The sequence below is a fragment of the Pyxicephalus adspersus genome, chromosome 5 (assembly GCF_032062135.1).
Source record: "Pyxicephalus adspersus chromosome 5, UCB_Pads_2.0, whole genome shotgun sequence".
NCBI classification, from domain to species: Eukaryota; Metazoa; Chordata; class Amphibia; order Anura; family Pyxicephalidae; genus Pyxicephalus; species Pyxicephalus adspersus.
In genome coordinates, this window is record NC_092862.1 from 81,609,830 (window position 1) to 81,634,606 (window position 24,777).

The window sequence follows — 24,777 nt, forward strand, 5'->3', positions numbered from 1 at the left end:
ACCTGGTTCTGATCCATAGCCGGGGATAGCGACTCAGATGGCCACGTATCGAAGGCTGTTTCCAGTCTTTAATTGTTCTTAAATGATTAGTGAATTATGTATATATAAGTATCCAGGTTGTCGAGGTTACCTGACCCTGTGTACATCTTAAAGTGCATGGTCTTCAGTTAGAGGATTTACAGGGGAGAGGGGCTAAACTGTTGACAAATCTAGGGATATCAAAGCGCTACTATCATCACTATCTATATAGGCATGTTACTGGAACGTTAACGTTTGGTTATTGGTTTTAGGATGTACAATGTTTATCTTTTTATCAGACTCGTCACTTTCCCCACATAGGCGTATCGCCTTATTAGGTGTCAATTTAGGGTTCTCACCTTTTCCCTTAGTTTTCTCATCAAAGCTTGGGGTTTTAGCCCACCCCAGCTAATGAGAGCTTGCCCTTCTGTGTACCCCCCATCCTCTTTTACTGACCCAGTTCCCCCTAAGCTGAACCCCCCTGAGTAGCCCAGGAGTTTTTGGTACTTCTCCTTAACCATATACCTGGTTACTTCATCATTTATTTACCCTTCCATTCTGACTTCCATGACCCAAAAGCCCTCCCAAGTACAACCCCTGAAAATCTGCACCCTCAATGCCAAGGGACTGAACTGCTCCAAAGTACAAATCCTCCTTTTTCAGGAAACTAATTTCCACACCAATAAAATACCATCTCTGCGCAATCACTACTATACCTCCTAGATTCACAGCTCTAGCCCTGAATCCAATTTAAATGGAGTCTCCATAGCCTTTGATAAATCTACCGCAAAATTCCATAAAATGCATTACCTCAACCTACTCCCGTTTCTAATAAGAGTTTTCTCTTCCCTATTCGAGGATACCCCAAAGCTTAGAGGCCCATATCACGGTCCTCCCAAAACCGGGCAAGGACCATTTGATTTGCTCCAACTTTAGGCCTATATCACTAATTAACGTAGATGCTAAAACATTATCTAAACTAATACGGTAGCAAATCGACTTTCACCATATATGCCTTCCCTGATCCATTCTGACCAGGTAGGGTTTTATATATGGTAAAGAGGTAAGGGTCAACACCCTCAAGACAATCCTCTGGACACAGGCAACCAAATCCTTGAAAAGCCTTGTGTCTCCTTTCGGTGGATGCAGAAAAGGCCTTTGGTAGGGTGAATTGGGCATTTATGTACTTAAATTTGAGACAAATTGGTCTAGGTCCTACCATGATTTCTCACATAGTGGCCCTATATCCATCCCCAGGCACTTGCGTTAGTGAATTGTTCTCTTTCAGCACTATTCTTAATACAAAACTGCACCAGGCAAGGCTGTTCTATATCCGCGTTGTTATATGTACCAGTTATGGAACATCTGGCAGTTGCACTAAGGGCGAACCCATATGTGAAAGGACTGCAGATGGGGGATACGCATTATAAACTTCCTCTATATGCAGATGATCTACTAGTATATATTATCTCACCTTACACATCACTATCCTTTATTCTGAAAGAATTTTGAGAGATTAAGCACAGTCAGTTATTTTAAAGTCAATTATAACAAATTGGAACTACTCTCTCAGACCCAAATCACTGTGATATGTAGCAATACCTCCTCCGGTTATGTAATGATACTATAAAATACCTAGGAGTACATACCCTGTTTTCCCTATGATAAGGCACTGTCTTATATTTTTTTGAAATGCCAAAATATGCCCTAGGTCTTATTTTTAGGGGGATGTCTTATTTTTCTATGAAGAAGACTACAGTACACATTTATTGTTGAAAATCACTCATGTGCCATTCATTGTCCCCTTCTGATCACTCTGTGCCATTCATTGTCCCCTTCTGATCACTCATATGCCATTGATTGTCCCCTTCTGATCACTCATGTGCCATTGATTGCCCCCTTCTGATCACTCTATGCCATTGATTGTCCTCTTCTGATCACTCATGTGCCATTGATTGTCCCCTTTCTGATCACTCGTGTGCCATACAGACTCTGTTAGGGCAGGCATCAGCAGCTTGCTTGTCCTTTGACATTACTTTCAGTTTCACTCTGCACTGCAGCCAGCATCGAGGAGGCACACAGTATCAGGTATCGGAGGATGTCTTATTTGCGGGGGGTGCTTTATTTTAATTGTTTGAGCAAAAATCGGGGGGGTGGCTTATTCGATGGGGATGCCTTATCATCGGGGAAACACAGTACTACTTCTGACCCTGCAAAACTGTTTACCTACAATTACCCACCCCTAAACAGTAAAATTCAGACAAACCTACATACAAATAACTCCCTCCCCTTATGCTGGTTTGCCAGAATTAACACACTCAAAATGGATATATTCCCATACTTTGCATTTTCCAATCGGTCCCGATCTGGTAACTTTTTGCCACTTTTATATGATAAGGGAGACGCCCACACATAACCTTACGATATCTGATTAAACCAAAAAAACAGAGGGGGGCTGGCGGGAGTACCTAATATTTTTTCCTGTTATTGGGCATATACCCTCCTACGAGTTGTGGATTGTTTTCACAACAGAGACCGGAAAAGCTGGGTTTTATTGGAGAATGCACTTTTCCTAATGGACCCATGATCACTACCATGGATTGATAGCAAACTTCTGCTCTCTCACTATCCCCTCTATCCCCTCCAGAGCCTATTACGTCTCTGGAACAATCTTTTACGAGTGGCGAAATTGTCCTTCAGGCCGGGCCCTATGACCCCCCCTATTCGACAATCCTGCTTTCCCACCAGCAATGACCACAGAACAATTCCTAGCATGAAATGCAGATAAGCATCGACATTTCTGTGATATACCATATTTTCCGGCGTATAAGACGACTTTTTAACCCCGAAAAATCTGTGCCAAAGTCGGGGGTCGTCTTATACGCCGGGTACTTACCAATCTCCTGAACGGGGAGAAGATCCGAGCTCTGGTTAGCCAGAGTCAGCCGTCAGAGAGCTTCGGGGAACGCTGTGAGCCATGCGGTAAAGATTTATATGCTTGTTAAAGAATATTGTGATTTACAAATCAGCCACTAGGTGGCGCTGTGTGACTACTTTACATAGAAGGGTAGACAATTCTATTATTTAAAGTAAAAATTTTCTTTGTTACTGTTTTTTTTTTTTTAAGTGCAACAAACTCTATATTTTAACTGGAAAAGCTGGGGGTTGTCTTATACGCCCAGTCGTCTTATACACCGGAAAATACGGTACTTCACAGTGGGCAACTCCCACCCCTTTCCTCTTTAAATATCAGAAAGTGTGGCAACAGAACTCCCTGATTTTAATATCGGCAACTCTCGTCATGTATGTCTTCACACGAGGATAAACATACTCTACACAGGAGTCTTTTTGCTCTGGAGGTAGTACTAAGGTCTTTAGACCACCTATCCCATACTATATCATTATAGTACACTATATTCCTTTCAGAAAATGTTCCTAATTCCCTTATCTATACCAGGTATTGGGAATCAGAAATGGGAATACCCATCTCTGATTCAGAAAGAGAAAAAGCTTTAATCCTGACGCACAAAACTTGCTCACTGATTATAAGATCCCCTCCAGATGGTATTGATGCCCAGCAGATCTACATCGCATCTCCTTTTCTCTCCCTGACACATGTTGGCGATGCCAAAGAAGCTCAATGATTCATTTGTGGTGGAAATGCCCACCTAAAGTATCTTTCGTTTGTGGGAGACAATTATGAATGTATATAACACATTCACTGGTTCTAATGTTCCCAATAACCCCAAGATGGCATTACTATCCTTGATCTCAGACACAGTCAAATCAGCTAAAAGAAGTGTGTTACACCATTTTTTAACAGTGGCAAGAGTTATTCCTAGGTTTTGTATAGAGACAGCTACTCCCTCTATGAAGGAGTGGTTTGCGGAATTAGAGAGGATTCAACACATGGAGCAGTTGGTCATGAAAGATGAAGACCAGCTAGAAAAATATAAAATGATGTGGACCACATCAGGACCACCGGGATTGGTTTAAGAAATCCCCCAGTTTCAAATTTGCCTATCCTGAGTGAGGTGAGGTCCCTTGGCATTGAGGAGGCGTAACCCCTCCTAACTTGCCCCCTCCGTTCAGCATCCGCTGTCCGCAACTCCTTACCTTAGCCATATTTCTTCCCCTCCCTCTCCTACCTAGTATCTCCCTCCCCCCCCCAATCCAACAGGGCTATGTGTATGTGTGTCTGTTTCCACCTGTTTTCCCCCCACCCCCAATAATGTATGATAACAACCCGTACTTGAAACATATGATTCTGATTTTTAACGATTATACCAACCTTTGTGTAGCTGCATGATTAAATTGGCGTTTTGCATTATTTGGTCGCCACATCATAAACAAGTGTGGTTATAATGAGCCTACAATATAGCTAATTTTATGTTTGTTGCTTAGACAACAATTTAGATAATGTCTTAGGTATGTACAGATGTTCACTATTGCTCTGATCCAATACCTCAGTAAATGAATGATGTGATCGAGCCTCGATTGTTCCTAGCATTTTGCAATTATTTTGTGGTATACGCTGTTTCTTTCTCTAGATTATTGTATTGATAATAGTAATACTTAACTATTTTATTTGTTTGTTTCAGTAACTAATAACCTTGATTGAAACAAAAACCTTCCACTTATGGTACTCATATAAGTCTTCAGAAATTTAGACACCCAATAAAACACAATCCATCAAGTATACCAGCATGCGTTCTTCCACACCTTTTTCAAAGAAAAGCTGTACCCTGTTATTTACACGAGCGTATAAAGGGATTCCATATTGTGGGGCAAAGTAGTGGGGCCAGTGTGACTTCACTGGAGAGGTACTACAGACAGGAACCAGGGACAGCAAATGAGCAGTTCAATAAGGGTTTTTTAACTACGGCTGTTAACACAGAAAAAATCATGCAAAATAAACAGAACAATAAAATAAAACCAGGTCACTTGGCCTCTAACTGAGTGTTCTGAGCAACCTACTGCGATGCGGGACTTTAATTCCTTAGCAGTACAGCCTTTATCACACACTCTGTGTTTTTACTGAGTTTTTCTTTGCACTCCTCCTAGCTCACAGGCCAAGAACTAGGCCCAGGAAAGAGCAGGCCGGGAGATTATATACACAGCATAATTGCCAGGATGGGTTTCAGCTGGGATAATTTAATCCTAATCATCCCAAGCCTCTTCAGCTCCCCCACCTGACCGAGAAGCCCATTGTCCTACAGCATGTGTACTTCAGTTCCACCATCTGGCCAGAAGGAAAACTGCCTAATCAAACAGAAAATTTCTCTGCATATAATCTGTACCTTGGAAAAATGTATCTATCGTCCTGAATGCAACCACATGTTTTTGTTGGCCAGCTGTTACATAACCCCCCCCCTCTTGTTTCAACCTTAGGGTTGGGACACAGGTTTCCAAGTAGGTATGTACCTGAGAATGCATCTGCATTCCCCATCTGCACACCAGGACGATGCTTGACAGTAAATCTAAACTCCTGAAGGCCTAAGAAACATCTATTAACCCTCCTATTAGTCTTCTTGTTCTGGACCATCCACTTTAATGGGGCATGCTTCGTTATTAGCTCAAATTGTCTGCCCAGCAGATAGTACCTTGAGTAATGAAGAGCCCACTTCACAGCCAAATATTCTTTTTCAATAGTAGCATAATTTAACTCATGGGCCTTCAACTTTCAACTAAGGTAAACAACGGGGTATTCTTCCCCATTCTGGACCTAGGATAACACTGCTCCTAGTCCAACATTGGACTCATCACTCTGAACCACAAATTTCTTAGAGAAGTCAGGAGAATATAGCACCGGCTTGCTACGCAAAGCCTTCTTTAATGCCTCTAAGGTAGCTTCTGCTTCTGGGGACTATTTACCCATGACTGTTCCCTTTTCTTTAGTCAAATTTGTCAGGTAAACGACCTGGGATGCAAAGTAAGAAATAAAGCGCCTATAATAGCCAGCGATCCCCAAGAAAGCACAAACCTGCTTTGATTATTAGGGCGTGGCCAAATATTGATGGCATCCACTTTATTTTTCTGAGGTTTTATTATTTCTCCCCCAAAGGTATACCCCTGATATTTGGCTTCTTCTAACCCAATAGCACACTTTTTAGGGTTCGTGTCAAACCATGCATTCCTTAACGCGTTTAGCATGGCCTGAACCATTACTAAATGCGAGGCCCAATCTGTGCTATGAATGACTACGTCTTCAAGGTAGGCCGCAGCGTATTTTTGATGGGGTCAGAGTACCTTATCCATCACCCGCTGGAACATAGCTGCAGCATTCTGTAACCCAAGGGGCATCCTTCAGTACTGGAATGCTCCATCAGGGGTTACAAAGCAGTTTTCTCCTTAGCTGACTCGAGCAGGGTAATCTGCCAAAATCCCTTGGTTAGATCTAAGGTGGTCATACGTCTAGCATTCCCCAACTGATCAATCAACTCGTCTATACGGGGCATAGGATAAGTGTCAAACTTAGTGATCTGATTCAGCTTACGGTAATCGTTGCAGAATCTCCAGCTCCCATCTGGTTTGGGGACTAACACAATTGGGCTGGTCCCAATCGCTATTGGACTCCTATGTAACCCCCAATTTAAGCGTTTTTTTAACTTCCTGACTTATTACCTCCCGTCTTCAGAACTCCGGTAGGGTTTCAATCTTACCCTTTCACCTGGAGGGATAATAATATCATGTGCAGCCACTGATGTTCGTCCAGGCACAAAGCACAACAGCATAAAGTCTCTTGCTTCCTGTTGTTGACTTTTTGACAAGTTGTCCGGTATCCTGACTTCTGGAATTACAGGGTTAGACCGAACAGGTAACTGTGCGGCCCTCACCATTAATGCTTCCCTTTCTTTCCGTGGTTTTAGTAAATTCAAATGATAAATTAGCCACCTGGTAGGCGGTTTTCCGCCTACCTGGTTGGCTAATTTTATAGTTTCCATCACTAATTTTTAAAAAGATGTCTGTAATGTCAGAGCTGTTCAAAAGTGCAAACAAACTAGCAGCAAAACAAGTTGGTGCTGTAGTTATTACCATTTACAGCCAGCATACTTTAATACAGATGATTTGGTTGGTCTACTATGTTGCATTGAAATCACTGAATCCAACGCGCCACATCCTTCAAGCCTAAAGTGTAGTAATAATCTGAATGACTAATTTCAAGGGCATTTGAATGGAGGATTGCACAACGTCTAAAGACTCAATGAACGATCCTATTCAGGTTAACATATATAAAATGGTAAACAAGCTGCAATGCATTGAAATTTAGATAATTCCCTCTAATGATGAAAAATTTGTTCTAAATATACAGGTTCTTCTACCATAACAGTCACATTGTCAAGTCAACATCTTTAAAGCTCGTTTTACTTTTTTAGATCCAATGATTACCAAGCTTTTTATACTTTGTTTTCTTGTAGCACTGACACAAAACACCACAAGTCAAAAGTTTTGTTTTTCAAAAACTTTAAGACACTTTTTTTTAATGCTACTTAATACTTTTAAAATAAATATGTTATGTTGGCTTCCATATATGCATCAGGATTGGCACATCCTAAAGCTAAGGAACGCTTAGGTCAAATAAATAGTTTACCATGCGCAACATGCAATTATTAAAACCTCCTATTTGGCTCAACGCGTTTTGAGTGCTGCCGCTTAGTGGTCTATGACTGATAAAGTTACTGATAAAGTTTCAAGCAAAAGCTTGTGAAGATTCTGGTAAACTATTCCATCCGTGTTACTGCATCTACTAAGCGGTTATTCTCACATTTGTAGGTGTTTCAGGTATATGATTCATCTTTGTAATGAATTGGTGTTTACGTTTCGTTAGGGGGGGTGTGTCTCACATCTGAAATACTGTTTAAAATACAAGTTGACTCACTGGCCCAAGAATGACCAGCTGCCTTCTAAAATGCACCTGAAATAGGCATTAAATCCACAGCTTTTATTGACCAGTTACACATTCCTCCTTCCTTAGGTTATTCTTTTTATAACTCCTACAATAGAAATCATATATATGGTAATTTAAAAAGACACCAAATCGCCGCTATTTAAAAACATTAGGCTAAACACTAAGTATGACATAAAGTGATTTTTTCACAATAAGTAAATAATGAGAATTATTTAATTTTCCAGACAAAAAACTATACCAAAAAAATTGGTGTGTAACACATACTGAATAAATTACCTGAAAACTCCCCCAGCCATTATTTATGCATTGAGAGATGTCTTGGGTCATTAATAGAGTATATGATCATGTTATTGGTATTGAGCATTGGTTCTGTAAATCTTATTTCCGCTCTTAAATCGCTGGATATAAATATTATCAGCTATCAGTTGAATTTCTACATAAAGGGTTTTCAATACATGTCTATGTAGGCTGTATTTAAAAGATGTCCAATTCCAGTTTAAAGCACTCTATCTAGTTGTCATGTACAAAAACCAAGATGGGCGATTATAAGATGACGTTGTGTAATTGAGCTGCCACTTTATAACACGCAATGTCGCTGCATGACTGTCCAGACACTTTAGGACGCTTCACAAGTTTTTTTAAACCTATTGCAGTAAATAATCCCCGAACCTTCCTAATTTTGTCATAATGATTTATACATAATGGCTTATTGGCATCATTGACCTTCTCTGAACAGAGGCACGGCTCTAATATCAGGTGTAGCTAACCGAATCGTGTACACTCTCTGGGACATCATTTTACTATGTTGTCTCCCTGCGCGGTCTAAAATGCAATTGCACAATGTTTTTCTATATTTGAATTTAACAGGCTTAGCTTGATCTGTTAATTGTATACATTTGTGTGACTATATGACAGTTTTTACTGCTAATATCCAAGTTTTTCAATAGCTGCACATAATTACCACCCACAAGTTGATGTTTATATCAAATCAAAGTAGATAAATATCCCATAAAATCCGGCTTTTATGTCGGGGTAAAATCATTTGGTTGTGTAAAACGTGTTATGTAAAACGTATTTTTATTTAAAATTTTCTGATATGTAACCCATCATGCCTAAAATATGCACTAACTTCTCACTTGCAAAAAACTTCTATAAAGGCGATTTACAAAAAATATTCTTTTAATGTCTTCTATTAAAATCATAGCAGAGGGGTCATCTTGCTGTCATTGTGTAGTTAAGGTTTATGGCGAACATGGCTCAGGCTGTGGTAGAGCCATAAAGAGAGGGTGCATTTGCATATTTAATTGCAGACTAGCAAAATAGTCCCTTAGCCACTAAAGTTACTGGTCCATCACCCTTTGTGGGGTGCTCTGGTAAAGAGCTGGTGTCACCTAGACTCAGGTGATCCCGTATCAACTGCCGCAGAACAAGTCCTCGACTCTTTTTCTTCTGATGCTGCTACTCTTGTTAGTCATAGGGGTCCAGTGTCATCAAGACAAGAATTTTGTGCCACACATGTACAGGAAGGGCCATCTTTGCGTTTCCTTTTTCTCCTCCTTATGTATCTTCATCTTGTAGTAGTCAGTCCTGCATTGAAGAAGTACACTCCCAGCCATCCTCTAGATACCACAACGCCATCATTTTTAAAACCAAGCTGCCTCTACACTCAACAAACACTAAACCTATAATATCTCCACATCCCTGGAATTTTCAGTGTGTATAAAGGTTCATGTTATGTATAGAAGTTTAGGTCTTACATGGCACTGACATTTCCCTTGCTCTGATTCTTCTTCCTCTTCATAAGAGTACCAGTACCCACTCAAACCAACACAACAAAGGTGTTCTACCTCTTTATGGCATATGTATGCTTGGAACACCGCTATGCAATCCTCCATCAAGCAGTCTGGGCAAGAGAAGGTACACCACCAGGGAGTTGTTTATCATGATGAAAAAAATCACACACTAACTTTCCCAGTGATCCCAACTATTTTAATGTTAAAAGCTGTGCTGGTTAATAGTGTCATGCTGAAGATAAATAGGAGGATTAAGGTCAGCAATAGGGGTAAAGGGAGCAGATTCACAGTCCACTGTGGCAAACATAAAATATGCATACTTGCTTGTTTTAACAGTGACAAGTGTATTGATAATAAACAAAGAGGGAGGGGTATTTAAACCATTTGAAAGGGGGGCAAAACTATGCTATGATGAACAAACATTGTGAAACCACCCTAGAACAGCCTTTTCTTTTGAAGAGTTTTCCTTGATTTTGCACCAAAAATAATAATTTAAAATGAGAACACAATTTTTTAAGCAACAATGGAGAAAACTTTTTGTGACTGATCAACAAGTGACATCGACAGCATTTAGATGCAAATGTACACTGGTATTTTTTTCTGCAATTTTTGTGGAACAAAATAAAAAATATATATGATGCAAAGGCGAACAGAAATAAAAAATTAGATTTTTTACTGGTCCCATACTGTCTTACATTTATTCAAAGATGGCTAAATACACAATCCTTTGTGATTTTAAAACAAAATTAAGCATTTTAAATACTTTTTCATCCTAATTTCAGCTTGAATTTTGACTATGAAAAGGTTTTGGATCACCATCGCAAACACCATCGTATTCAGAATTTTACAGTTCCGTGGACCCCTTATAAATATCTATTGCAATGGTTGTTGTTCACTTTCTGTTCTCTTTTTACCAGGGAGAAAAGGGGGAAAAAGGTGATTCCAACAATGCCCAACCCGGACGACCATGTCAAACAGGAGAAAGGGTTTGTAAAGAAAAATATACAATAATTGTCTTAGATATATTCCACCTAAACTTACTTTTATTTTCTTTGAAAGAGACATTGTCACTTTAAAAGTTTTGTTCTGACCAAATGCAAAAAAGACCGGGCCCCTAATTTAAACACAAAAATGAAAATATAAGTATCAGAGCAACATGTTTATATCCTTAATGTAATGGGAGTTTCTCTGGTGGCTTTACCAACACTTAGACAAACATAATTTTAATAATCAATAATTTTTATTAAAATATACTCTAAAATATAAAATTGATAAAAATAGATATAATGCACATTTCTTGTACCAAATACAATTGATCCCCCCAATGACTTCAATGTAGACCAAGAGAGCCCCTATATGGGGGAGTCAAAAGAGATCTTTCATGATCATAGCGACAGAAAGTGGGGGGGTCAGAATTTGACGCATTTAAATGAAGGCGTCATTCACTGCACAACAATTTTTGCAACAACGATTTTGCTATTGGGAACAACACATGTGATTTACATGATATCGCGTGTGCTCTAAATCTGAACCCAGACTTTACCTATTACGTACAGATTTTAAGTTATATGCAAGCTATAGTTGTTCAAATGGTCGGTAATTGGGTAATGTATTTTTACATGAGAAAATTATTTGTTGCAGTTGCACAGTTGCATCTACCACTATGCCTGCTACTGTCTCAGCAGAATCACGTCCCCTGGTGGCATGCATGTTCCAGCAGTGGCTGGGTATGTCTGGGCAAAGTCAGTCAGCTGATGTCAGAAATGAGTATATAAGGCGAGATGGACCAAGGGCTTGTCTCTAGTAGTGTTGGTCGAATAGCTCACTAGTCGATTCGCCAGCTATTCACTCGAATGGACCAAAATTATTCGGGTGAATGAACATCAAACTTGAACTCTATTAAAGTCAATAGGGGAAAAATTTGGGTTGTTTTTGGGGACTGTGTAGAGCTTCTACAGCCTATAAATACATTTAAAAAGACATGTCAAGACTCGCCCAGCTCTGCACAACACTGTACAAGTAAAAAAAAAATAAGGAAGGCTTATTTTTAATGCTGGGAAGGCCATTTTATGGGGCAGTCAAGGGAACATGCCAGATTTTATACAGGCTTCCGAGTAGAGGCAGAGAGGGCCCCGAGGGGGCAGCAGCAGGAGGAGGAGGAGGCGGTGGGCCTTGAGAGGGAACGTTGACTGTATTGGTAACTTGCATTTAGAGCTGGGTACTGGGCAGGCGGCAGCAGTAACAGCATTAGGGAGGAGGCGATGGGCCCTGAGACGGAGCAAGGACGGCAAAAAAGTTTGAGGCCATCACGAACATGGACAGTGTAGAAGCTGTAGCTACTGGAGACATTGGTGTGAAGGGGACTGCCTTTTCCTATCTGCTAGGTATTCCTTTGTAAAATGCAGCATGGACAGCATTGGTAACTTGTATCTACAGCTGGGTACTGGGCAGAGAGCAGCAGTAACAGCATGAGTAGCGGGGAGTGGGCCCTGAGACGGAGTGTAGATAAAATTAGTAACTGGCATCTAGAGCTGAGTACTGGGCAGGCAGCAGAAGTAACAGCATGAGTAGGAGGAGTGAGGCCCTGGGAAGTAGTGGCGATGGCATTACTAACTGACATCTAGAGTTGGGTACTGGGTAGGCATCAGCAGTAACAGCATGAGGAGGAGGCGTTAGGCCCTGAGACGGAGTGTGGACGACATTGGTAACTGGCATCTAGAATTGGGTACTGGGTAGGGATCAGCAGTAACAGCATGAGGAGGAGGAGGCGTTAGGCCCTGAGACGGAGTGAGGACGACATTGGTAACTGGCATCTAGAATTGGGTACTGGGCAGCCAGCACCAGTAACAGCATGAGTAGGAGGAGGTAGGCCCTAAGACGTAGTGTGGATGGCATTAGTAACTGGCATCTAAATTTGGCTACAGGGCAGGCAGCAGCAGTAACAGCAGGAGAAGTAGGCGGTGGGCCCAGAGACAGAGTGTGGACAGCATTGGTAACTGGCATCTAGAGCTGGGTACTGGGCAGGCAGCAGCAGTAACAGCATGAATAGGAGGCATTAGGCCCTGAGATGGAGTGTGGATGACATTGGTAACTGGCATCTAGAATTGGGTACTGGACAGGAAGCAGCAGTAACAGCAGGAGAAGGAGTAGTTAAGCCCTGAGACGTAACAGCAGGAGAAGTAGGCGGTGGGCCCAGAGACGGAGTGTGGACGGCATTAGTAATTGGCATCTAGAGCTGGGTACTGGGTAGGCAGGAGCAGTAACAGCATGAGTAGCAGGTGTTAGGCCCTGAGACGGAGTGTGGACGACATTGGTAACTGGCATCTACAGTTGGATACTGGGCAGTCAGCAGCAGTAACAGCATGAGTACCAGGCGGTGGGCTCTGATACAGAGTGTAGACACAAGTAAATGGCTTCTAGAAGTGGGTACTGGGCAGGCAGCAGCAGTAACAGCGTGATGCCATTATTTCTAATTTTTAGAGACTCTTTAGTCACTGGCAAGGCACCAATGGATTGGCGTAAGGCCAATGTGGTTCCTATCTTCAAAAAGGGAGCAAAGTCATTACCAGGTAACTACAGACCTGTTAGTTTAACGTCCATAGTTGGAAAGGTCTTAGAGAGTTTGATAATGAGCCACATACAGCAGTTTCTGATAGAAAAAATTATTTCAAGTGATAGTCAGCATGGCTTAAAGAACGACAGAAGTTGTCAAACAAATTTACTCTCTCTTTATGAGGAAGTAAGTAAACAGGTAGACAGTGGAATAGCAGTTTATATAGTGTACTTGGACTTTGCTAAAGCATTTGACACTGTACCCACAGACGGTTAATAAGGAAGTTAGGGTCGATAGGTTTAGAAAAGTCAATCTGTAAATAGATAGAGAACTGGCTTAAAGATTGCATCCAGAGAGTTGTAATTAATGATTCATACCCTGAATGGTCTAAGGCTATTAGTGCTGTACCCCAGGGTTCAGTGTTGGGACCTTTACTGTTTAACATATTCATAAATGATACAGAGTTTGGGATTAAAAGTACCATTTCTGTGTTTGCAGATGACACCAAACTATGTAATGGAATTAAGTCCATACAGGATGTCCATATTCTACAAGCAGACCTGCATGTACTGTTTAATTGGGCAGCCAAGTGACAAATGACATTTAATATAGATAAATGCAAAGTTATGCACTTGGGAGCTTGAAAATGCATGCTTCATACTATCTAGGGTTATAATACATTTGGGGGAGTCAGAAATGGAAAAGGATCTGGGGGTTCTGGTAGATCATATTCTTAATAACATCATGAAATACCAAGCTGCAATATCTAAAGCTAGCAAAGTACTTTCTTGTATTAAAAGAGGAATAGACTGCAGAGATGGAGACATTATCCTGCCCCTGTACAAAGCATTGGTCAGACCACATCTGGAATATGCAGTCCAGTTTTGGTCACCAGTTCACAAAAAGGACATTGTGGAGTTGGCGAGTGCAGAGAAGGGCAACTAACTTAACAAAAAGAATGGAGGAGCTCAGCTATGAGAAGAGATTAGCTGAACTGAATCTATTCTCCCTTGAGAAGAGATGTTTAAGGGGGATATGATCACCCTGTATAAATTTATAAACGGTCCATATAGAGAACGCTCTTCCCCATTATTCACTTTGAGATCATTACAAAGAGCAAGAGGCCGCTCTTGGCGTCTGGAGGAAAAGAAGTTTAAGCTGCGGATAAGGAAGGGATTGTTCACTGTAAGGTCTGTGAAAATGTGGAATCGGCTCCCATTAGGAAGTAGTTTCAGCAACTACTATAGATTGCTTTATGAAAAAGCTGAATGTTTTTCTGGAAGCACAGAATATAACTAGGTATTAAGGCTTTAAAGATAACAGTGACTGTTGATCCAGGGAACATCCGATTGCCTTATGGAATCAGGAAGGAATTTTTTTTCCCCTGTTGAAGCAAGTTGTACCAGGGTTTTTTTTGCCTTCCTCTGGACCAACTATGTCTTATAGGGTTTTATATCTGGGATATGTTTATTTCCCTAGTTGTTGAACTTGATGGACTTATGTCTTTTTTCAACCTAACCTACTATGTAACTATGAGGAGGAGGAGTTAGGCCCTGAGACGGAGTGTAGACGGCATTAGTAACTGGCATCTATAGCTGGGTCCTGGGCAGGCAGCAGCATTACCGGCATGAGTAGGAGGAGTTAGGCCATGAGACATAGTGTGGATGGTAGCCAATCCCTGAGATATCCAATAAGAGCAGCCCAGTTATACATTTCTACATCGGGAAAATTCAGCCCTCCATTCTTAACAGATTGGTGCATAATATACATGCTAACCAGTGCTCTCTTGCTTCCCCAATCAAAAAAATGAAATAATCTAAAAAATTCTTTAAGATCTGTTTGACGGATCAGAATTGGTAACATTTGAATAGTGTACAAAAGCTTAGGAAACAAAATCATCTTAATCAGGCTCACCCTGCCCAGATAGGAAAGAGTAAATGAGGACCATTTTTGTAGTTGAGTCTTAACAACACGCCACAACAGTTTGACATTAGCATCGTACAATTTAGCTGTTTTTTTGGTGATTTGGACTCCTAGATATTGCAGTTTCTCCTTGCAACAGACCACCGGATATAGGGAACCCAAAACAGGTCGAACACAGTTAGTCAGATACAGGGCTTTGGATTTATCTAGATTAATAGAGTATCCAGAGACCGAGCCGTACAGGGTAAAAAGATTCAGAATAGCCGGGAGGCTGGTCCTGGGGTTAGTAATATAAAGTAGTAAATCGTCTGCAAATGCCGTTATTTTTATCCTCTTGGTACCTATTACAATATCCACAAAATCCGGGGAGCATTCAAGAAGTCCCAGCAATGGATCTAAAGCCAGAATAAACAGCAGTGGCGAAAGTGGGCATCCCTGGCGGGTACCTCTGCTCATCTCCACTGGGGAAGACAAGGAACCATTAAAAAACAGTCGGGTTTGCGGTAGACTATTGAGATATTGGATAAAGGTTGAAAAGTTATGGCTAAATGTCCGATAAGCCAGCACTGCCTGCAAGAGTGGCCATTCTACCTTATCAAATGCCTTTTCAGCATCCAAACTTAATAACATTGTTTTAGGAGAGTTAGGAGCAGATGCTGCAACTGTTGCTGCTATTGCTGTACGTACACCTATAGTAGAATGTTTGCTCTGTACAAATCCCAATTTATGCTTGGTAAGCTGAGAGGGCAGAAAGGTGTGGAGCCTATTGGCCATTAACATCGCCAAAATCTTATAATCACAATTCTAAAGCGATATCGGCCTATAGGATGAGACCGAGGTTAGATCCCTACCTTCTTTGGGTATAAGTATCGTGTGGGCTTCGTTAAACTCAGGAAATGGAGATTGTTGTAGAAGGATGGTGTTATAAACCTCGGTCAGAAGGGATGTTCCTTCCTCCTGAAGTAATTTATAAAATTCAGCTGCATAGCCGTCTGGGCCAGGGGTTTTATGATTGCCCATGGACTTAATTGTTTTCTGGACCTCTTCCAGTGAAATTGGTTTATTAACCTCCCAAGCGGTTCATCTCTGTCCCGTTTTATAAAAGTCCGGTCTAAAAGCGGTATTGTTTTTCATAAAAATTTATTTTACAGTATAATATAATAGTGAGTATAATAAAGTTTGAAACACAAAATCATGTAAAAACAATAAATTGAATAAATTAAAAAAATCTACAAATTTAAAAAAAATATATTTTTTAAATAAAAAAAATACAGATTATACTTATATTATTATATATATACTGTAAAATAAATGTTCTTGAAAACAATGTACTGCTTTTACACATAAAAATCCAATGTATTGCATTCATAACAGTTATTTTGTATTGAATGCAATTTCCCGCCCCGCCCCACCGGCAACGTACACACGCACCGACGTCACTGGGAACTCCCTGGTGACTCATCGGATGCAGAAGCAGGAAGAAGAAAGAAGACAAAGATTGTGGCGCTGGACGGCGCGGGATGCCGGCAGATCAGGTAAGCGCTCTATTTACTAACCTTCCCATAGGTTTACATACCCCGAGTGTGGCTCGGGGTTACCACTTTTAGCAACTTTTTTCTACCCCGAGTCACACTCGGGGTTACCTCTAGGGAGGTTAAGAGCTTCCCTATCCTCCAAACCTAAAATCCGGCATTGACGCGTCAAAAATTCTAGAGTAGACAGAATAATTAATTAGAATATAATAAGTTCTTGAAAAAGACATATGGGACTTAGAATACAGGTGTAGCTTTTTTCATCAGGGTTAAGAAGCCGCCAAGCATCCACCAATGTAGTCTAGGTCAATAAATGGTCGAGTCCCCCTGAAGTAGTCCCTGGTGTACTATGAGCTTGACTAGAGCGGTCTAAGGCGGGGTCCACTATGACATTAAAATCACCGGCCACTATCAAATTCGGATAGTTTTCTTCAAGAAATTTTCGTGTGAGAGATGCGTAAAATGAAATTGAATTGCCAGTAGGGGCATAAATTGAACATAATCTGTACCTTTGTCCCGCCAGTTCCAACACTACCATCACATTGCTACTCTCCTCGTCCAATAGCGTAGTGATAACCTTATAGGGGAAATTTTTGTTCAGAAGAATAGCCACTCCTCTTTTCTTAGTGACATAAGTGGTGGCAATTGTGTCCCCAATCCAAGTGTCATGCAAAGTTGCAGTGTCACCTGTTTTCCAATGAGTTTCCTGCAGAAACACAATATCAGGTTTTCTACGTTTTAAATGTGTCAGTACCTTTTTTACATTTTTGGGGACTGTTAAGACCAGCCACATTCCAGGATATCAAGTGTAAATTAGTTTGAGAACTGGCCACTATGTGGGGAGAAATACAAGGCGGGGATGTCACAGTGGTAACTAAAACAAAAAACAGCCAGCAGATCTATCTTTCTCAAAAAAAGAGCAATCCTAATCCCAGCCAGTCATTCTGCACAAATATAACAAAATTACAAAATCTGTATCTCCTAACATAACAAACACCTGAAGTGCTTTATTCACATTTACTTCAGATTTACTTATATTCCAATTCCTCTGTTTTAAAAATATAAACTCAAACCTCTGCCATCTATTCAAGGCAGTAGGGCGAACTCTGTAACAAAATATCCAAATAATATCCAAAATTGTTTATAATCAACATTAAAAAATACACTGAAAGAAAAGAGTCTTTCAGATGAAACACAGTTTTGCAGGTGAAAATAGCATAAATCAAAAGCATACTATACGGGGCTTCCAACATGCGTAAATAGCCATCAAGAGCCAAAACATTAAGTTGAAGAGAAAAAAAGAAAAAAAAAATACCAGCGTCTAGTGTTCATCATTTGTCTTACGTTTCCTGGGGGTTGCGGCGGTCCTGAATAATAAAGTCCATCTCAAGTTGGGGGTCATCAAACAGCTTGTTTTCACCTTCCCACTGGAATCTAAGTTTTGTCGGGTACAATAAAGCAAAACGTATTCCTTTTTCTGCGAGGATGCGGCAAACGGGTACAAATTGTTTGCGTCTTTGGGCTACCGATGGGGAGAAATCCTGAAACAATAAAAGCTTGTCCTCACCCACAGATAGGTATCGGTGCTTTCGATATGCTGATAGCAGCGATTCCCTGTCCAGAGCATGAAAAAAACTTTGCAATCACTGGCCTAGGCCTCTGGTTTTGTGTGGGACACTCAGGACCTACTCGATAAACCCTTTCCAAAGCCCGCAGGGTCAGAGGTGTGAGGTTAAGTGCCAATGGCAAATCAACCGTGATATATTTAATTAGATCCTGCCCTTTCCAAGATTCCGGAATGCAAAATATGCGGAGATTGTAGCCCCTGTTGTTATTTTCTAAATCCTGTACTTTTTCTTCTAATGAAGAAACCAACTTTGTATGAGTATTAGGTTTGCCTTGTGTTTCCAGAGCTTGGTCCTCAAGATCACTCACCCTCTGTTCCAGTTCCGCTATACGTCCAGTATTCGAAGCAATGGTCAAAAAATGCTGTTTCAAATGTGGCCTGGAGGGTAGAGAACTTTTTGTCAAAGTATGGTGTAAGAGATTTTATCACCTCTGCTGCTGTGGCATTGGGCACTGATGAAGACATGGATGCCTCGAGATTAGAGGTAGACAGGTCTTGTGCGTGTTGCATAGGTAAGAGTTCAGGTGATGGTGGGGAAAGCGTTAAAGGGGACACACTAGATTTCTGAAGGCCCTTTGATTTTGATTTAGATTGTTGCTTGCGAAGTGCTGTAGCTGAGTGTTTCCCCATGTATTTATCAGCCCGGTTCAAAGCACTGGTGTTGATTTCATTTGCTTGTTGACACAGCCTGATGCTAACCAGCTCAGTCTAGTATAAAGTACAAATGCAAATTTCAATAGTTGTTTAAATACAGCACTATGGGAACCAGCTCAGCCTGGCGCAGGACACAAATGCTGATCTCAGTAGCTTGCAGGCACTGTAGTGTACAGGCCTATTCAACCTAACACAGGATACTGATGCAGATTTAAAAAAAAAAAAGAAAAGAAAATATTTGCTAGCTCAGTGGTGTATAAGCCAACATGGCCTGGTACTGGATACAGATGCAGATTTCAAAGGATTTTCAAGCACAGTGGTGTATAGGCCAATTAAGCATGGTGCAGGATACAGGTGCCAATTTCTGTAGCAGCAATCACAGTTTGGGGGTCAAATTGGCTTGATATACAACACAAATGCGAGTATCCATCACTTGCAAGTACAACACTATTATATCTAATTCAATCTAGCACAAGGCACCAAGACAGGCTTCCTACGTTTACAAGCTCAACACTCTAAGTTGAAGGTGAAGGGCTAGGAGTAAAAAACATCTATGAAGTCTCTGAGCAGCTGGGCAGGCAAAATGGCTCGGGTGCACGGGTCCCCTGCTCGGGGTGTGTGACGAGCGGCAGTCTTCTCACTCTCCACTGCCCCCCACTGCCGCTCGGTCCCCAGGTAATGTAAGATGCTCTTCAGTGTCTCAGAAGAACCGGTATAAGGATATTACAAGCCGGTATCACTATTCTCCTGGGGAGCCAAGGTATTGCGCGTCCGCCTTGTTCGGCTCCGCCCCGGCATGCCGAACTGTATTTTTTTTATAGACTCCTCTACAGGTTACCATTTTGTACATTTTAACTGAGTGCTTTGGTTTTAATCTATTTATTTTTAATTCTGGTTATTATGTAGATATATATAAGGCTGTTGACAACTAAATGGTTTTTAAAAAAAAAATTTCACGTACATAGCTTTTGCTTGTTTTACAACCCCACAATTGAAACTGTTTCCAAGACTAGAATTATATTTTTTTCATAAAGCTTCTGTATTTTAATAATGTATGTATCTGCGCTTCCAGGGCCCAAAAGGAGATTCTGTAATAGGTCCACCAGGTCCACCTGGAGTGCCTGGACTTCCTGGACCAGCTGGATATGGTTTAAGGGGGCCACCAGGACCTCCTGGGCCACCTACACCATTTGGATCAGGTATGTCCTTTATACTCTGTTTAGTATCCAAAGTGTTTTCCTTATGTAAACCGTGGAAAGGGAAATATGTTTGCTATTTAGAAATTATTTTTTTGTATTCATAAATATAATTATATATTATACTAGGATGAGTAGCATTTATTTTAACATACTGATATGCTTTAACTGTAACATGTTGGCACCCTATCTCAGAATAATTTCCCACTATATAGTTATGATACCAGTGTGTTTGTAAAAGCATATGAATCTGAATAAATTACTTTAAAAGCCAATTATTAAATTATTACATGATCTATAATAAATAATAATTATTATTACAGAATCATCACCTTGCTGTGTCATTAAAGCAGACCTAAACTAAAATTTTTAATTTTGCATAAAAGGATAGACAACCCTTTTATATAAGGTAAAAATTACCTTCATTTTTTGGGGAAGGGTTTTTTTTTAAAAAAAAAGGTAAAGCCCCTCTCCTTTCTATTTCTTTTTTTTAATCTACATCACCCGGTCTCATGCCAGGACAATGTGACATCTGGTATAGTAGGAAGAAGACGGAAAAATGGCAAAGAAGATGGCGGCACCGGGCATATGTTCTATCTGATACTTTATCCTAATTGATGTATTTGGCCCATATGCATTTACAGTCAAGATCTCCTTATCTCCCACAGTCATCAGAAATGACTGTCAAAGCCCAGCGACCATTTTTAGTATCAACCGTATGATCAATAACCTGTCCAAGAATATATTCTTCATGGCTACCTACACATATTAAAACTAATCTTTTTAGAGATACGATAATAGCATGCAGGGAAATGAATAAAACAGTAGGATCTTCTGGTCCCTTGTCACCTAGAATGCACAAATGCTCTTCAACTGTTTTTTCTCAAGGTTGTTGAGATATATTCCTTTTTTTTTTTTTTTTTGGAGAGAAAAGGGAGTGCAGATGAATAATTAATGAACAAGGTAATATTATTCCCTTCACTGAGTTGCAATGCAGATATGAATTTCTTCTTCTAATTATTTGCAAAATCTACACGTGAAAAGTTTTGTGAAAGCTAAATTAGCACCAAGTTTTATTCATATTGATAGATTTTTTTTATTATCCTTAAGAACGTAAAATCCAACCACCTATTATTCGATAAAACCAAAACACCAGGGGTACAAACTTTGTAAAAAATAGCAACAGCATCATCAGAATAAAAAAACTTTTCCTATGTTTATAAATATTATCTGGACTTTGTGCCAAGTGCCATAAAATAATTTAATTGTGTTACTACCAGCCATTACATGCCATATCAATAACATTGCCCACATTTAACCTCCTGGGCGGTTCATTTTTGTCAGGATTTATGTCTAAAAGTGGTACATTGTTTTTAATGAAAATTTATTTTACAATATGAGTATATTAAAGTTTGAAACACAAAATCATGTAAAAATAATAAATTTAAAACAATCTTTTTTTTTTTTTTAATAATTAAATAAATATATATTACATACAATGTACTGCTTTTACATATATAAATCCACTGTATTGCATTCAATGCAGTTGTTTTGTACTGAATGCACTACAAATAGATTTGAAATTCCTGCCGCACCCGACACACAACGGCCCCACGTACCGTCGTCACCGGGAACTCTCGGTGACACATCAGATGCAGAGGATGCTGGCCGGAGGAAGCGAGAAGATGGGGATCGTGAAGGAGGACACCAGCGGATCAGGTAAGGCTGTATTTACTATTGTATTTCACTGTTTTATCGACCCCGAGTGTGACTCGGGGTTACCGCTTTCAGCATCTTTTTTCTACCCAGAGTCACACTCAGGGTTACCACTCAGGGGGTTAAAGATTTCACCAACCCACTTGGGTACTGTAAACACTTTACAAAATTCTTTGGCCCTGTTTTATCAATGAAATGCGCGTATGCTGGACGCACGTACGTTCGCGCCAGACGGTGAAGTTTATTACCGCGAGTCGAGCCCGAGTTCTAGTGAACTCGCCTGCTGGTTTCCCCGCAAAAATCGCAAATACGTCAATTAAGGCTATTAATTTTCAGCTGCACAATTCAGGAGATGTTAACCTCAATGATGAGGTGATAGCAATTGATTAGCGCACACCTGCGCGCTGTTCTATGTTCTATAGTCATTTTACAGGTCAGTTTAAATCTTTAATGCTTGATTTTTTTTTTTTTTTTGTACGTGTTACTTTTTTATGTTACATTCTACTCCATCACAAACTTGCTTCATTTATAGTTACATTTTTTGCACTTCTTGTTACTTTTTCTTTTGGTTGCAACACTGCAAACTCATTTCTATCAAGCTGGATATATACTAAATGGCACTTTCAAATATGTCATCACACAATAGTATGAGTGTAAAAAACAAACAGTGTGAACAAACATTTATGACCTCATAAAAATTTTGTTCCAGTTTTACTTTGGAGAAATCAAATATTTTAGTAAATGATTTAAGGCAAACATGTTGACAACTGCAATGTTTTTGTGCCTGGTTTGTAATGCCAGTTTCTGTAGTTTAGCAATTCTTCAATGTGTTGTCATTTTTTCCACAAGTATTGAGTACAAATGTCTGCATGGTTTCCACACCAAACTCCTAGGTTTGTTGTCATTGTGCTGTGCTGCCTGATCTTAGCCCTATTGTATTCAAACACACTTCCACTTGCTGTCCAAACTGGTTGTCAATTAGTTGTCCAGCTGAGTTGCATACTCATTCTAACACACCTAAGCACAACATCAAAGCACATTGATTGCCAAGCTCACAAGCAGGGTCAGGCACTCTTAGAAATGAACAGATGTTGTGTTGTTGCTTAACTTAATGCTCATAAATACTGGAGTGTATGCATTATTTAGGTGTTTACGCAAAACAAATAGTACTAGTATATCAAAGTTCCATGGCCAAATCCACTTTGTGCAAAACATTTTCTTGCTTTTCCATCCCTTCAGGGTTGGAAATTATGATACCATTATATATTATTGACTTACTCCCTGAGCTGGTAGTGGAAGCACATAAAGGTGTATTCCTTCTTTTAACCAGAAGCAATAACCTCCATGAATATTGCTTGTAGCCAAGCCCATGATATCCAAAATCATAGGAAGAAATAGGCAATCTTTTCAATATGAAGCAATAGGGTCCAAAAAGCCCTCTTTGCCTATTTCTTCTTCTAATTTCTCTTTTCTATGTATATGTACACACATCTAAATGCAAACATACAGGTTTGGCTTTATGTGCACTCATGTCTATACATACATGAGTGCATATGAAGCAAAACATACAAAATACACAAAAAAATACAAACTTACTGAAGAGTTAAGTTATATACTTTATATGAATAACAGGATGCTGAACATCAGTTACACTAAAGGAAAAATGTGCCTGCATCAGCTTTTACTAGATAAGGAGTTGTTTTTACCTAATCAGCATAACTGCATATATAAACTGCGCCTTTTGTCTTCCTGTATCCTGTATGTATAAAAAAACGTTTTGTCAAAAAAAAGATTAGAGAATATTCCTAAGACCATACTGTGTGTGTGTGTTATTGGGATATCTCTCCAGACGTCTGTCTCTGTGGGTGAAGGAGAAATCAGGGTGCATTCAAGGAACTAGAAGTAGAAGCAGATCCTTTCACTTACCTAATGAGGACTGTGCAAAAGTGCAGTGCATTTTTTAACTGATTAAACAGTTCAAGCGCATGTAGCGGGTCCGCCGTGGCGCACAACTATGAGCTGCACGCTCCTGAAGTTTGGCGCACAACTATGCGCATCAAACAAATAAGACAATTGTGCTGTTTTTAGCTTAACAAATAATTCAGAGGAAGGAACAGCTTAAAAACAATCACAATTGTCTTTTTAGACTGTGTGTCCTGGGATATTGGAAAGGAGATCACATAACAAACTCCCACAAAACAAACGACAACATTTTTACAAACAACTTTATTCAAAAGAAACATTTGCTAAAAGGTCACAATAAAATTTAAAAACACATCTAACCAAAAAAAAAAAAAAAAACCCCAAATCCACAAAATGGCCCAACAAATATTGCATTCAAAAAATACGTACCAAACCAATATGCAATTGGTTTAGAAAATATTTATGCAGGACAAACATTTCAAAGTGGTAATAAAGGCAGAATTTTGCAATCAAAATGGCCACAAACACAATAACATAGCATTAACATTGACTTCAAAATTGTAAAATGGACATTAAAACATTCAAAGTAAAAAAAAATAAAAAAAGAAGCTATTGTGCTAAATGGTAAGCAAAGTATCAAATGCAGCAACATAGATTAATTAGGATAACACACAGCCATAACAACAGCCCCTTCAAGAAAAGTAAAAGACAAAAGTAAAAAGCAAGTTAAACCACACATTTATATATGCTCAAATTTATGCACATAGTTATATGCACAGATGATAGCAATTCACTTGCAATTAGCACTTGCGCAGTCTGTCAAAATTGGCTGTTTGTTTTTTTTTGCGTTGATTGATATGATCCTTTAGATTTGTACACCAGTAAACAGATATTCTAATAATTAAAAACATAAAATAAAGTTGGGGAGGATTT

The 24,777-nt window shown here is 39.8% G+C and overlaps 1 protein-coding gene across 4 annotated transcripts in view; it reads left to right on the forward strand.

The window, feature by feature from the left end:
• COL15A1 (collagen type XV alpha 1 chain) overlaps nt 1–24,777 on the forward strand; it is a 493,232-nt gene that overhangs the window by 286,291 nt on the left and 182,164 nt on the right. For all 4 annotated transcript variants that reach the window (XM_072411944.1, XM_072411942.1, XM_072411943.1 and 1 more), the window contains 2 exons: nt 10,638–10,706; nt 20,082–20,208. In XM_072411944.1, coding sequence (XP_072268045.1) covers nt 10,638–10,706; nt 20,082–20,208 — 196 coding nt within the window. The remainder of the gene's footprint in view (nt 1–10,637; nt 10,707–20,081; nt 20,209–24,777) is intronic.